General features: G+C 56.2%; 1 protein-coding gene across 17 annotated transcripts in view; it reads left to right on the top strand.

Annotated features, from left to right (window-relative positions):
- Positions 1-14,075, top strand: part of AFDN (afadin, adherens junction formation factor) — a 128,824-nt gene extending 114,749 nt beyond the window's left edge. For 9 of the 17 annotated variants that reach the window (XM_021085815.1, XM_021085803.1, XM_021085787.1 and 6 more), the window contains 5 exons: positions 1,541-1,576; positions 6,747-6,881; positions 9,458-9,902; positions 11,445-11,529; positions 12,310-13,958. In XM_021085815.1, coding sequence (XP_020941474.1) covers positions 1,541-1,576; positions 6,747-6,881; positions 9,458-9,902; positions 11,445-11,529; positions 12,310-12,454 — 846 coding nt within the window. In that variant the 3' untranslated portion in view covers positions 12,455-13,958. Of the gene's footprint in view, positions 1-1,540; positions 1,577-6,746; positions 8,993-9,457; positions 9,903-11,444; positions 11,530-12,309 lie in introns of those variants that run through there. The other 8 variants (XM_021085831.1, XM_021085824.1, XM_013984267.2 and 5 more) reach the window with 7 other exon arrangements.

The raw sequence follows: 15,917 nt of genomic DNA, 5'->3' as shown, positions 1-15,917 counted from the left end.
TCAAGTTCATCACCGGTTGCATTGCAGTGGTAGGTAGGTAGCATCAAGACACAGAGAACTTTAAGATTTTATTCACATTTCTCTATATTATAAAGTAACTTTTTCACATCAGTAAAAGAAAAATAAATTTCACCGATCTACTGCAGTCAACTAATATAAAATCTAAGATTCTTTTGTCATGTAAAATTTGCTAATATGAAATTTAAGATTCTTTGTCACCCTGTCGCTGGTTGACAGAGAACCGTTGCCCGTTATTAATTTGCAGCCAGTGCTGTAGAGCATTTTACGGTATTGAATTTTAGTTTTGTGTCTTTTCTCCAACGTGAAGCAGTCTTCTGAGAAAAGACAGCAAAGAGCATATGCCCTTTTTGTCCTTTGGATTTTGTTTCTAGTTCAACCCTTGATGCCATCCGTATTAGAGAGCTAAAGCCAGAGCTGTCCTGTTGGTATTTTGCCATCTTTCTAGCTCACGAGGAGGTCTCAGACGCCGGCCCGGTGGGTGAGCGCATGGGGCCCCTGTGCGGGCCCTTTTCCCGCCACTCGGAGACGTTTCCCTGAAAGGCCCCTGCTTCCTGGACACGTGTTCTCAGCCAGACGCATGGAGAACTTGGTCCAGAATTCAGCTGGAATCCCTCTTAAGAAAGAAGCTTCTTAAATGAAGGCCTAAATGTTAACTCTCGCACCGTTTTGTTCGTATTTTCTAAGTTACCGAGATAAACTTCTCAGGCACACTCCTCCTCGCCATCAGTGCTGTTTTGTTTGAAAGAGCAACCGTCTGATGAATAACCGGTTACTTTCAGCCCAAGAACTCCTCAAACTGTTCCCACCTTGCAGTCAGCACCCTGGCCCCGTTCTGGGGACGGTGAGCTGAGTGTCTCCTGGCTGCTCTGCCGGGGTCCTGGCGGGCGCATGGCAGGTGGATTCAGAAAGGAGCGGGGGGTGTCTCCCGCCCACGACACACACAGAGGAAGCTTTTCTCCACCGCAGGTTTCCCTCTGACTCTAAAGCTGGTGCTCGTGGCAAATTAGTAGAGTGTTGATTTTTATAACCGTGGCCCAGCAGCGGCTTAGACACCATATTGTCATGTTTCGATAATTATTCTTTTCTTTGAAGACTTAAATTTTTAATGAAGGTCTGTTAGTCTTTCCAGATGGTTAAAGCACTATTTCAAAGCTTCTTAATATGAATTACAATACTGGGAACGTTTTAAATGATGACCCGATTTAAATTAGCTGTGTGTTTATCATGATTTACCTTAAGCGCACTATCTAAGTCTGCTAATAAGAGTGCGGAGGGAAGTGTTACTTTTAGTGTCTGTGTGTGTGTCTTAACAGTGAAACCCAAGCACCTGGCACCACGTGGGCGTGTCCCTGTCTCTGTCTCTGAGCCCGGACACCCGTCTGCCTTTTGCTTTCCTCACTGGGTCCCCTCAGAGACAGACGGAGCAGGAGAGCGACAGACGTGCTGTGGCGGAACGCAGGTCTGAACTGAACCTTGTTCACCCTTCATCTCTCTTTTTCTCCTTCTCTGTCGCCCGCAGCAGACTGCTGTGCCAGCAATCTCTGTTCTAGATTTGGTAGGTTCTCGTTCCTTCCCCTGGGTACTGTTTTCCTGTCTCGATTTTCCTTTTCCTGTTAGTGGTTTTATGTTCACAGTAGATCTGGTCCTTCGGGGGGTCCCGGCTCAGGATCCGTGGTCCCCACGTCTAGAAGCATGCCTGGAATGTGTTTAGATGTAGTCATTCCTTGCTTTTCTCTGTTATTTTAAGTTACTTCCTGTTTGCTGCTGGTTTCGACCTTTCCTCAGTTTTAGTCGTAAATTCCATACGGTATGTTCTTATTTGCTCAAACACATGAGCAAATGAGAAGTTTTGCAGTAAGTAATCTATTTCCTTCTGTCCCATGCATTAGAAGTAGATTTCAAGTATTCATTGTTAGGGATTCAGTTCAGCTGGTATTCTCATCATTTGCCCGATGAGACGTGACTGTTACAGGATGTAACGTTTCTCTGTCCGTTGGTTGGCAGAGGAGGAGGAATTGGCAGGAACGTGTGTTTTGTTTGCTTTAACAGTACCGCGTGACTTCCGTTTAGTTTACTACTTACCAGCCCCAGCAGTTCGTTGCCGCAAGACGCGTGCTGCGTGTTCTCCGGGAGGTGGCACGGGTTGCGTGTACGGCCTGTGCTGGGGAGGTCGCGTTGGTCACCCGGCACCAAGTGAGGCCTGACTCCGCGTCCTCACGGTCTGCCAGACACCTGCCTTCGGACTGGGGTACTTAGGTCGCCTTGACGTCAGCACGTGCTGTCGGTCTGCGGAGGCCGGGAGCCAGCACTGCTTTCCGAGGTCCCTGAGCCCAGGTTTGACTTTAATGGCTTTTTCACCAGACGACAGCCTTCCGTGTTTTGTTCTTTAATTGAAAGAGCACGTCGGCGGGCTCCCTCCGAAGGCAAGCCTCTCTGGCAAACCTCGCCCTCCTTGGGGACTGCAAAGCATGTTTTCTGAGCTTTCCGTTTTCCTGTGTGAGACAGAGACCGGAGGTGTGCAACTCCCCCGTCCTTCGTGTCCGAAGGCATCTGTGCCGCGGGGGGTTGGGAAAGAGCCACCTGTCCCACGCCTTTCCTCCCTGGACCGGCCTTGTGCCAGGTGCCCCCGGCCCGCCACCGCCCCAGGGACTCTTGCATCTGGGGGCAGAGTGTGACAGACCAGGAGTAGCAAAGGTTTCAGTAGGATTTTATTTCAAAGGAATAGTTCAGGATTTTTCCTTCTTTAAAGATACTTACTTTGAGGAGTTCCCGTCGTGGTGCAGTGGTTAACGAATCCGACTAGGAACCATGAGGTTGCGGGTTCGGTCCCTGCCCTCGCTCAGTGGGTTAACGATCTGGCGTTGCCGTGACCTGTGGTGTAGGTTGCAGACGCGGCTCGGATCCAGTGTTGCTGTGGCTCTGGCGTAGGCTGGTGGCTACAGCTCCGATTCGACCCCTAGCCTGGGAACCTCCATATGCCGCGGGAGCGGCCCAAGAAATAGCAACAACAACAACAAAAGACAAAAAAAAAAAAAAAATGATACTTACTTTGAGGAGTTTCCGTCGTGGCTCAGTGAAAATGAATCTAACTAGTATCCATGAGGACACAGGATCGATCCCTGGACTCACTCAGTGGGTTAAGGATCCGGTGTTGCCTTGAGCCGTGGTGTAGGTCGCAGACGTGACTCCAGTCCCACGTTGCTGTGGCTGTGGGGTAGGCTGGCAGCTGCAGCTTTGATTCAGCCCCTAGCCTGGGAACCTCCATATGTCACAGGTGTGGCCCTAAAAAGACCAAAAAAAAAAGAAGACACTTGGAATGTTCATACGGACTCTAACGCTCCATTTCTGAGCATTTCTGAGCCTCATTCCCCAGGGAGCATTAATGTCACTGTCCCCAAATTTTCCTTGGGTCCCAGCTGGCAGCTCAGGCGCCAGAGCCTCCTCTCTTGGGCCCTGGCCTCTCCCTGAGGCGATGGGCGGCGGCAGAGTGCGGCCACAGGGTGTCCGTGCTGCCCAGCGGGCTGGAGACTGAGGCAGGGCTCCTCCTGCCTGGGAGCCGCCTGGGCCGACCAGCCCACCGCCCCCGACCCACGGCTCTGCCGCCGCAGACGCAGCCTCCTGCGTGCGTCCTGCCCTCTCCAGCCGCACTGCGCAGGGTCAGGCAAGACCGTCTGGCCCAGTGAGGCCTAGGCTGCGTCCCTCCCCTGTCCCGCCAGGTTGCCATCCTCGCCCTCCCCGGCCCTCCCATCTCGCCTGTTCAAAAACTTAGTCACCAAACCCCCTTCCCTGCCTCGTGGGGAGGGCCCCGCCTTTCTCAGGATCTCGGGATCTCTGCACCCGCCCTGCCCCGAGCCCCGAGCCACATGAGCTCCTGGCTGAGTCGCTTGCTTCAGCCTCTGCCCCCTTTGCAGGCTCTTCTCCACAGGCAGTTGCAGGGACCCTTTAGCACCACCAGAGCCCCCAGGAGCTCCCCTGTGGCCCAGAGGAGCCCTGAGTCTCCCCCGCCCAGGCGCGGCCTTCCGTCCTCATCGCTGTCGCTGCACCTGACTGACACCTAAGGGGCAGCCAGCCCGTCACCCCAGTGACAGGCCTCAAGCTCATGTCCTCGCTGCTCTCGCTTCTTCCTAACAACTTGCGATGGGGCAGACGAGAAGGGGCGAGCTCGGTGCTGAAGAGATCCGCCCAGTGGCTGCAGAGTGAGAGTCAGGTTGCCGACCAGAATCTCCTGGGTCACGTTTTGTACTCTTCCTGCTTCACACAGTGTCTGCTGCTCAGGACACTGTGGCTGCGAACTGTCTTCGAAGAAGCTCATGTGACCCAAGAGTCTCGGTTGGCTTTGTTACCGTTTCAAGGGTTCATCTTCCAGCTCAGGTGACCTGACAACTGACAGGAAATCCGGAGCCCTCGATATGGCCATGCCCTGGTTCAAGCTCACCTGCTGCTTCGGAAAGCCCAGCACGTCTCTTGGCTTGACTAACTCCAGCCTGGCGGTCTTGAAACACTGCTAAGGATTCCTGTTACCTGCTCAGATCCATTTCCCCAAAAGAACTCCTGTAGGCCTCCTTTGATAGCCTGGCGCTTTCCTTCCTTTCATGTAGGCCAGCGAGCTCGTCTGCTTTTCATTTAACTCGGAGTGCTCCTAAAACAGTTGGCCAGGGGGTCACAGAGTCACTCCGTTTCTAACTTAAGTCGAGTGCCTTTAGCTGTTGTGAAACCTAAGAAAACCATACAGCTCAGTAGCCCATCTGAAGCGATGCTTTGGAGGAAATTTCTCTTTTCTTTCATTAATTTTGTTTGTTTGAGTAAAGCAGCATATGTTTGAAGTACAAAACAGCCTGTGTCTTGAAAATGAAAGTACCTGAAACAGCTTACCAAGGGGTGGGGAGAGAGGGCCTGACTTTGGCTGGCGCTGGGCCGTGTGCCCTCCTGTTAGGGTAGGAACGAGCCCACTGACACGAGGAGAAGGCGCCTGGCTTACGCCGCCCAGGTTTGGAAGAGTGGAGGTTTTGAGAGAAAACCGCTGTGTATAGATTCATAACAGAGAATTCCATACCTATAATTATGAGAAATTGTGATTGTTCTGATTTCTTAAAATTACTCTATTTTAACTTAGAAGAACAAATCGGCTATTGTCGTGTACACGGCTGTTCTTGCTCAGAGCGTGTTTTTCATTAGGTCTGGAAAGTGTAACGCAGTGCAGTGAGTCTGTGCTTCACTGGGGGACAGAAAGCCCTCTGTGCATCGTAGGCCGTCAGAGGCTTTGCTGAAGATGCCCAGTGTTAGCAGTTGCCGTTTGGTTTTGTTCTTTTCGTTTGGGTGCTTTTCCCGGAGTCGGCGCTGGAGAGGACGCCCTCCGATGGAGGCTCCGCGGGGCGGGCACTCCTGACGCCCTTCCCTCTTTGCTGCTTGGCCCTGAGCATCTGCTGCTCCTACGGAACCTCCAAGGCCAAGTGCCTCACACCCTCCGGGGGTAGCCCTGGAGGAAGTGGATTTGTCGGGATTTTCATTCTGTCTGGGATGTTTGAGGAGTGTGTTCGCATGGAAGGCCTGATGGCCCCAGTGAGTTGGTTGCCCCCCCGGCACAGATTTTGTTCCACAGGAGCCAAGCAAGAGTGAAGCTGTTAGGTGTTTGTTCAGGATATACACTCACACCACACGAAGTCAGAAGTCGACGTGTTCTGATTTTGCTGTGGCCAGTTTATAGAGTAACTGGTAATTATATGGAAACTGAAGCACCTTGAGTGACTGTGTCCGGAGTCCCGCGGGGGGAGGTGGGACCGACGTCTTGGTCCATTTTACATTTACGCCCTGGACGCGTCTCCTGTTGGTGTGGGAGCCCCGCTGGCATCAGAAATCCGCGGGAATGCTGAGGTCCCGCCTTTGTCCTCAGCGTGGGCGGTGGCTGCAGAAGTAGCTGTATTGTGTGGACGTGACCAGAGGAGTGTCTTTGTCTTCTTTTGGTCTAATGTGCTTTTAATTCAGTGAAGCGAAGCTGAAATCCAAGGGGAGCACGTCCTAGGTGTTTGCCGATAGCCTTCGGTATTTGAATGGTAAGAAAGATGAGTTTTACGATAGCTGCCGGCAAGCTTTTTGACTAGTAGTTGCTTGAAAAAGGAGTCTTGTCTTGGGAGGCAGGCGATGGGTCCCCAGCCGCTGCCGGCCTTCAGCCAGAATGGATGGTGCCTGGCAGAGGTGCACAGGAGCCAGTGAGAGTAGGGTTCCTTCCACGTGGCAGGCCGAGATGCTGAGTCAGAGGCCCGGGCTCCCCTGCGCTGGGAGGGCATGCTTGGCTTGCAGGATGGGACCCAGAGGAAACAGGGCCAAAGGCGCGGGGGCCTGGTCCCAGGACCAGGCCGGCCACTCGTCCGTCCACTTGAATCGGTGCTGCCCATGAGCTCCCCACCCCCTCTGAGCGGCGATCGGGACAAAAGCAGGGGACGGAGGAGGGTTGTGGGGTGTGTTTGCCACTTCCCCGGGCTGAGCTCCTGCTCATAGGAGGGTGGTGCTTGTATATGTGACCCTGCCGCAGACACACTCCTTCTCTGAGCCCCGCGGAGGGAGGGCAGCTGGACTTGGGGGCCGAGTGGGGTGGCCGCGGGACCTGTGTCGCCCGCAGCAGGACCTTCCTGCCGTCCTGTCCGCCGTGTGTGTCTGCTCGCCCGCTCGTCCGCGTTCTGTGTCTGCTGGGGGCCTGCCGGGCGGGGACTGAAGCCGCGTGTGGTCAGTTGCAGGACGAGGAGCGGCGGCGGCAGCAGCAGCTGGAGGAGATGCGGCAGCGGGAGGCGGAGGAGCGTGCCCGCCACGAGGAGGAGCGGCGGCGCCAGGAGGAGGAGCGGCTGAAGCGCGAGGCCGAGGAAAAGGTCATGGTCCTCTGAGGGCGGCCCGCCCCGCCCGCCCGCGTGGATTGGCTGAGCTGAGGGCTGGGGGCGGGACGGGGCGGTGCAGCCCCGCCCCCAGCCCCGCCCCCAGCTCCCACGCCACCGCCACCGCCTTCTGCCTTTGCCTGTCTCAGATTCCTCCTTCCCGCTGCGCTCAGACTTCTGAACTCTTAGCCCCATTTAGCCGGGGGCCTCTTTGCTCTGAGCTCCCATCTCCTCTGGACGGGGTCCAGCTTGTGATCGCGGAGGTGCCCTGTGTAGAGAGGGTCGCTGAGTTGGGGCTGTGAGGCGCGACAGGAACGTAGGAAGACAATCTGTTCCCATGAAGGGTTCATTCGAATAGGTCATTTATAGAACTGCCTGAATCCTGGTCGGTGGTAGAGAGAGCAGATGGCTTATGGAAAACATGACTGGAGGACATTTTAGCCGAGGTTATCATCTGAGACATATTCTGAGCTGTAACTTTGTTTCTGTCTGTGGGCTTGCAAAACTCAGTCATCCTTTTTATTAGTTTTAGAATGACAACAAATTTGACCTAATCTGAGAAATGGGAGCGTGGCGCTGCTGCCCTCCAGACCCTCCCGTGCACGCACCGCCTGGCCCTGGCTCCCTGTCTGGTCCCTCTGGAGGTGGCCTGTCCCTTCCCTTCTGTGAAAGCGGGAGCTCTGAGCGCCACAGGTTCTGGGGGCCGTGGTCCGGCGGGCACCCCCACCCCATCCCGCAGGAGGAACTTGGGAAGAAGCTTTAGGTAGTGGTATGAGGGTGGGGGTGGGGGAGGTACCAGTCAGTGAGGCTGCCGGGAGGCCTGTGCTGATGCTGAAATGGAAGGAGGAGAAGCAGCGCAGGGGCACGTCCTGGGTTGAAAGGAGTGGTTCGTGGCTTCTAGACCTTATGTCATTGTGCTGTTGGTTGTATCTGAACAGCTCCCGAGCTGCTCTCAGAGAGGCGGGGCTTTCAGACTCCCCGGGACTCTCAAGAGTCAGTGATCCTCCCTGGGGGAGTCGGGTCTCCACACTTTGAGCCCCCACTCACTTTTACAGTGTCTGTGGTGCTGCTGTTCCAGGGCCGAGCCCCCTCAGCTTGTCCCACCTTCTACCTGGAGCCTTGCGGGGGGGGCCCACCCCGACCCCAGGTGAGCACAGCCCTGCCCTGGGGACAGAGTGCAGGGCAAGGAGGCCAGAACTCGTTCTCCAGGCTGGGAGATTCTTGACTCACCTGATTTTTTTCCCAGAGTGCATCCTCACAGCTCATGATTAAGGCAGATCCCACATGAGTTTTGATAACTGCGTCTGTAATGGAATGCTCGATGTAAAAAGAAGCTGAATAACCTATTTTTTTATACAGAATGTCCAGAATTGATGGGTTTGCTTTGTCATAGGAAAATGTGCCCTTCATTTGTGGGTAGGATAAAGTCTTCTTGGATCTTGTTAACGGGTCTGCGCTCAGTGCGACTGCAAGCGGGTGCTGGATGCCCAGCAGCGCTCTTCCCGCGGTTTCCCCTTAAAAGCCATGGGAGCCATTCCAGTTTAATACCCGACGCGCAGAGAATGCTTACTTTGTGTAGCAAATAGGATAAAGATGGCCTTCCTCCAGGACGCCCCCGCTACAGTAAGAAGATAAAGTGAGAAACGGGCCCAGGGCCATGGCGGAGGCTGTGGGATTGATTCGCAGCGCTTCCTCCTTCTGAGGCTGAAGCCTTGACTGTTGTGTACTCCGTGTGTGTGTGTGTGTGTGTGTGTGTGTGTGTGTGTGTGTGTGTGGAAAACGCAGCATGCAAATTGAAATGTGGACTAAGAGCTTTCATCCTGATGCCAACAAAATCTCTAAAATTAGTTCTCTTTGGCTGAATGAATTAAAATCCATTGTACTCCATTCTGTAGCGTTAAACATGCCTCAGCTTAAGGCACTTGATTCTGTCTGCTTTTTCTCCTTCTTTCTTTTTTCTTGTGTTCTGAAACTTGTCAATCTCCAACAAAACTGTGCTGTTTACCTTTTTAAATGTTAAATTAACCTGTCAATTGTAGTTTGTGCAGATGTATGTCAGAAAAAATGTACAGTATGTGTCAAAGAAAATATATTTGAGTGTCTTATTACTGTTGCTATTCATGCCCGGCTCTAACTTCGGCCTGGCGGGGAGCTTCTTAAGGGTCGCGGTGGAAATTCACTGTGGAAAGCGCCTTTGCAGACTTCTGCGTTCCTGTTCGTTGCCCTCCGAATAGCTAGGGATACCCAAGGGACCTAGCGGCGTCCCTCCCGTCAAGCAGGGACTGCTCTTCCCAGCGCAGCGCCCTGGGGTGGGGGCGGGGTGGGGCTCGGGAAGCCTCTTCTTGGCCTGGCTTGGGTTTGCTTTGGTCTTTAAACTCAGGAGCCACAGGTAAGTTAACATCCTGCCCAGAACAGAAGGCAAGAGGGGAGCAGAGGAGAACTGAAATCCCGTGGGCTGGGACGGGATGGCCCTGGCATCCTCGGGCGGGGGTGGGGGGACCCGCTGTGACTCCCACCGGGCAGGGCCCGGCGGGTGGGCCCGCCCCTGACCTCGGCTCTCTCTCGGCCTGCAGAGGCGCCAGGAGGAGGGGTACTACAGCCGCCTGGAGGCCGAGCGGCGCAGACAGCACGAGGAGGCCGAGCGCCGGCTGCTGGAGCCCGAGGAGCCGGGCCTGGGCCGCCCCCCGCTCCCGCGGGGCTACGAGCCCCCCGGCCCCGCGCCGCCGCCCCCGCCCCAGCGCGCCGCCTCCTACCTGCAGGCCCAGGTCCTGTCCCCCGACTCCCTGTACACCGCCAAGTTCGTGGCTTACGACGACGATGACGAGGAGGAGGACGGCCCTGCAGGTCAGGATAAGTACGCCCGCGCCAGGGGGGCCCGCGGGGGCCCCCGCCCGGCCTCCGATGGCATCTTTCTCGGCAGCTCCGCCCAGGCGCCCTGGGCCAGGGCCAACAGTCCTGCGCACAGGGCAGGCGCGCCCCCGGCCCCGCCGCCCAAGCCCGGCCCCGCCCGAGGCCGAGGTAAAGGCCCTCCCCCACCCCAGCACTGGCTCTGGGATGGGGTTTCCCTCCTCTGCTGGGCTTGATCACGTCATGGGTCGATCAGGGGTCGGGCCTGGTGATCTCCTCCAGCTGTCATGATTGCTGACACCCTGGGCCGTAATCTCCCGGCTCCAGGTGATGCTTCTCGATCGGCCCGCAGCCACCACCCCTCCCCGGCCCCGGAAGTACTGTTGGTCTGGCCTCTGCCTCCACCATCTGTGTAGTTGCACCCCTCTGTCCTGTCCTGTCCAGCCCCCGGTCCCAGGAGGACGTGGCTTCTGCAGAGGGACTTGCCTCTTCCCCTGGAGTAGGCTGGGCTACAGGTTGAGGAATGGTGTCAGGTGGCAGCATCGCTGTGTGTTAAAAGTATTCTTGGCTAAAGCTCTTTGAAAATCATTTGGAAAACGTGTAGTGTTACTTCATGAACAGCCAGATGAAGGTATTTGATATTCAGATAAACTATTTTGATAATTTTTAAGAGTAATTTTTACCAGCGGGAAGAAGCAAGTATTCCTAAGCAAATCTCAAAAGATACAGCACCATGGTTTTAAAACAAAATGAAGAAGATTCTTCAAATTGAACTGGGAAATTTTGCACTCCTTGAATGATCTCTGTCTAAAGGCGCCCAGAAGGACTGGGCTTCTGTTGAATCTTTGAGTCTCTGCCGAGCACGGCTTCCCGAACAGCAGTGTGGGAAGCGGGGCTCGGGGATGGTGCGGGGGGTGCAGTGCCCAGGGGAGCCTCAGAGGGCGGCGGCGGCGGCTGTCTTCCGATCTGTTTAATCCAGCGCACCACTTGCCCAGACCCGTGTTATACGCAGAAGGTGTTTCTAAGTGTGGGATGTCCTTGCTGACATCACAGAGGGCAGAACGGCCTGGGTGCTGCCTGGGTGCCTGGAGCGCCAACCCTTGATCGTCACATTGGGACGTGCTTACCCTCCGCCCTCTGCAGCCCTCTGTGTGGTGGGCAGCCGCAGCTGTCACCTGCCCAGGCCGCTTCCGCTCGCCTTTTAATTCTGTTGGGGATTTTGTACCTGTAGAGTTAGTGTCGACCCCCGCCCCTCCCGCCCCCGGGGGGTGGGGCGGGAGGGCCGGTAGCTCCTTTTTTCCTGGCAGTTTTGTGTTCATAATTGCAGCTGTCTATTTGGGGGGAGGCAGTTCAGGGCTGGCTGAGAAGCGGCACAGCACTTCCTAATCTTTGGGTTACGGCTGCTCCCAGTGATTTTGTAAGAAAATTCTTAGTGTCAGGAGCCTGAAAACTTTTGCTCTCTCCCCGTCCAAGTCAGTCTTGTGTGGATTTTTATTCTGCCTTCATGAGAATCCCCATTTGACCTGACGTGAGCTTCCCGGCCGCCCCTCCGTAAAGCCCGGTAGCGGCCTCTGACCTGATGCAGCGCCTTGGCTGCGCCCCTCCTCCGCGCTCGCCGCCGTCCTCCCTCCCGCGAGCACTGCACCCTCCCCCTGCCTGGGGTTTGGGCATCGTGCGCACGCGCTGACTTTGACTTCTTCTCTTACGGCAAAGGGCCCGCCTCGTACATGGGATCTACGGGGACGCTGATGGGCGCCCACGATGGCTCTCGGGACCCAAGAGAGACGCTGTCCAAAAGGTGAGCGCTGAGTCTGCGCCGCGGGAGTCACTGCTTCGCAGTGTAGTCCTTTTCTTCTTGTTGCCCCACCTGGTGCGAGGTTGGGTCGACAATTCAGACTTCATTCTCAGCCCAGGTGTTTCTCATTGTACGCAACTGTTGGCGGTCGAGGCTTTTCTAGGTCTCGTGCTGCTAACAGCGTCCTAGTTTGGCGAGTGCACAGGCCTTCTGGTCAGAAGGTCAGAGGCAGTTGGACGTTCTGCTCTGTGCTCCTCCAGAGGGGGGGGAACGGTCAGGGCCACGTCCCAACGTCCAGCTGGAGTACGTGGGGCCGCCCGGACGCTGCTCAGAAGCAGTCAGGCGGTGCCCTCACCAGGGCGCTCAACCAGGTCTTAGAACCGCTGCTGCCCACGTGGTTGTTAAGTTACGGACGTTGAAATAATCCAGAGAGTCTTCACTAGCTGGCTCTCGCTCGTTGCCAAGTTAGCATGTTGAGCAGTGCCTCTCGGATACACGCAGGATTCTTTAAAATGCTGTGTTTAACTCCTCCCTCTCAGGTCAAACCCAACCACGACGGCTCTGGTTTTCGGAGGGTGGGGTGTGCTAGGGGGCAGCATTCTAGCCAGGACAGCCCTTCCCTTTGCCTCCAGGAGTGCGAACACGGCTGCGGTTCAACGTCTTTAACCGTCGGCAGGTTGGGGCCAAACATAGCAAGGGTCGAGTCTCCCCTTCGGTGCCCCTCATGAAAGCTCACCTCGCCCACTCGGTGACAGGTAACCCTTCGCTTTCCCTCCGATGCAGCCAGGACGCGGACGTGCCGGGCGGGCCTGAGAGCCTGACCTTCCGGGAGCGCCAGCGCCTCTTCTCCCAGGGCCACGAGGTCTCCAGTAAGGTGAAAGCCTCCCGCCGGCTGACGGAGCTGGAGAACGAGCTGAACACCAAGTGAGCGGCCCGAGCGCCTCCGAGGAGGGCACCCGCCTCCCAGGGCGGCGTTGGGAGTGTGCCCGCGCTCAGAAGTGCTTGACTTTCACAGGAGACTCTGGTTGATACAGTTCTCTGACTCCCATGCAGACGGCTTTTTTGTGAGTTTCCTTCTTAGATCCTGGGCTGGGGGAGCGGACTGGAGGGCCGTGGGGGTGGGGAGTCCGCCCCTCCCCGCCACGCAGCACAAAGTCGCCCTCTCTGTTCTTCAAAAACCCGGTTCGGCTCTCGAACAGCAAAGCCTCCCAGATGTGCGTGCGTGCGTGCGTCGGGAGCGTCAGGTCTTCTCCGCCAGGAGGGCGCTTGTCTGTAGGAGACCCGCCCCGAGCTCAGCACCAAGCTCCCAAAGGGACGCTGCTCCCTCCTGTCCCAACAGGGCAGCCCCCGGGGTAGCTCTGAGCGTCCGATTGGAAAAGCTTCTCCCAGAAAATGTTAGGGTTCCAGCCTGGGAGATTTTAGGTTTATAAATACCAGATGGCTGTTACACCAGCAAAGCCTTGGGGGCTTGGAAGACGACAGTCCAGTTAGTGCACGAGCTGTTCCAAGTGTTCCGAGGGAGTCTGTCCTGAGCTGAACAGTGGCGTGGACGTGATTAGGAACAGAAACACCTGAGAAGACTGGGCGCTTCGGAGGCGACATGGAGCACAGCCCTGCTCAGAGATGCAAAACGCGAACCCTCGGTTTCCAGGCTCTGCTGTCAGGGCGCCAGGGAGAGGAAGGGTGCGGTGGCACAGGGCGCCTGTCACTTAAATGCTGTAAGAGTAACTCGTGTGGCGGTTCCGGCTATTTTTCTACATTCTGATAGAGTTATTTAATTTTCATGTACTGATCATTAGTTACCACTGTCACTTCTTCCGCTGTGAACACGGGGCTGCTGTCAGGGAGCCGCGCCTCGCTCTGTTCTCTGACACGCGATGTTCCGACACTAAATGACCTTGTGCCCACGGGCCGATTGTCCATCTGATGTGCGCGCTGTGGCCCTGGATGGTTGTCTGTGCCATGTCATTCTCTCCCACGCGGGCACACTTTCCAGCAGAGACGCAGAGGCTCTCCAGCCCCGAAGTCACTTGCCTGAGCGCTGTGTGAGAACTCGTGAGGGCACGAGTGTAAGTAACGGCCGTGTCTGTCGGGGCTCTGCTTTGGAAGTGTGCTGTGCCCACGCCACGCAGGGGAGTGAGACGGCGCCACGTGCTCATGAAGGATTGCATGCTTGCTCCCGAAGTGCCGGGCAGAGCGGGCCCTCCCGAGTTCTCGGCAACCCCGCAGCCTTGGAGGACTACATCCACACTTTCTTTGAAGAAGAAGCCGCAGGCGAACGATGTTTCTGTTAATACATAGAAAAACAACAAACACACCTGAGTACATGCAAATACATGTAAATACCTACGTGCAGGGATATTTGTATGTGTGGTGGTAAACCTGTAACACGTGGATTCGGCCGTCCTCGGACGAGGGGCCAGATGTGAAAATGTGTGAGAGTGCTTTTCTTGACTGCGTTCCTGGGGAGAGGACATCAAACTGCTGTAGTTTCCATTTCTACTGTATTTCATTCGCAGCCTATTTTTAATAAACTTTGTATGTATTTACGTGCGTGTGTTGTGGGTTCAGAAGTGCTGACAAGGACCACATTTGTCGTCCCAGCACCCACTCCCTGTGCACTCACGTGTCCTGGGCGTCACGTCTGTGTCCCGCAGTGTCCCCGGGCCCCACCCCGCTCAGGCTGCTGGATGGAGCGGCTGGTCTCCTGGGCTGTGGCTCTGACGGATGCTCAGCCTCCCGGGCGTCGCAGACTCCCTTTGCGCTTGGGCGGCCCCGGCACCCCCGGGCTGGCTCTTGGTGACGCTGGCCGGCCGCTGCCTCCGCATACAGACGGGACGCCTGGGAGGTGTGTGTGCCAGCGCAGCCACTGCCCGCTCAGGGTGCTCCCATGAGGGTGTTTGGTCACCTTGGTGCCAGGTGCACGGTGAGGGACAGGAGCCGGGGAGAGGCCTCTGGACTGGGCCGGAGGTGGACTCAGGAGCCTCGGCGGCGGGCGAGGGCTCCGTGCAGACGGGCCTCAACCGCAGATGCAGCACGAGGAACGGGAGCCCCCCTGCAAGGCCCAGGCTGGCCTGACCAGGGCCCGGGAGAAACGGGCGTCTCCGTGCCCCAGGCTGCTCACCGCCACTGCGGCCACCAAGCCCCGCCCCCGCCATCACTGCCTCCGTGGTGCCTTCTCTGCCAGGTGAGCTCCGACCACAAAGACTGAGTCCCCCGGCCCTGGCCCGGCCCCCAGCACATGGTTCGGACTCCGCTCCTGAGCATGGACAAGTGGGGGAGGGGGTGACAAGGACAGAGCAGAATGGAAACACTGGGTGGGGACAGGACCCAGGTCTGCCTAGCTGGCGGCCACTTCCCTCCAATGAAAGAGAGCCCAGAATGGCACCGTCCAGTAAGATGCAATGCCAACCACTCAGGAAATTCTAAATTTTCTGTAATGACTTCGAAAAATAAAAGAAAGTGAAATGGGTTTATTTTGCCCAAATGTGTCCACAGGCGTGATGAAGTGTCTTCCTGATGCTTGGCTCAGCTGGACTAGCTGGGCTGGGCGTGGGGCTGCCGCCGTGGCCGATCCTTCTGGAAGCCCGTGGGGGCTGAACAGTTAGTGACCAGGTTGCCCATCAGAATGTGGACGGGCCTTCTTAAGTGTGGGCCCCTGGTGCAGTAACTTCGTCTGTCTGACCCCAGCGCTGGCCTGACATGAGGGACGAGTGGGAACATGAAGGCAAGCTGAGCTAAGTCGGCCTCGGTTGATGGCTGGCTGGGCACCAGGTGCAATCGCACGGGGCCCACCCTGCAGGGTGGCAGGAGGTGGGACCACAGCCCCGGGCTGGTCCTGGCTGCCCAGTGACACCCCAGAACCTTCTGCAGTTGCAGCTGGCACCTGTTCATCACCTTTATGTCACAGCCTAATTAGCCGAGAATTTGATGTCTTTTTTTTTTCTTTCTAAGGAGCTGCAGCTGCCGGCCTACACCACAGCTCACGGCAACACGGGATCCTTGACCTACTGAGCAAGGCCAGGGATCGAACCTGCATCCTCATGGATGCTAGTCAGGTTCTTAACCTGCTGAGCCACAATGGGAAGTCCTGAAGTTCTTAAATATGAAAAACAATTACAGTTTATCTGCCAGAAGTTTTTATATATATACACTTTTATGGTTTATTACTCCTGAAGGTGAGAATTTAAAGTTTGTACATAACTTTGTATCATTTTCTCTAGAGAGGAATACAATGACTCTTCGCATATTCCTGTATCAGAATCCCACCTACCATTTGAAACTCTGCTCGGAGACGGGAGGGCTTTTCCCTGCCTCTCACCTCTCGCCTCTGACCGCCCACACCTCACCTGAAGCTCTCTCCTGCCCCAAACCGAGGACCCACGACAAGG

Source organism: Sus scrofa, chromosome 1 (assembly GCF_000003025.6).
Source record: "Sus scrofa isolate TJ Tabasco breed Duroc chromosome 1, Sscrofa11.1, whole genome shotgun sequence".
NCBI lineage: Eukaryota > Metazoa > Chordata > Mammalia > Artiodactyla > Suidae > Sus > Sus scrofa.
The sequence above is the reverse complement of the archived record's forward strand: the minus strand, read 5'-3'. Positions and strand labels throughout refer to the sequence as shown.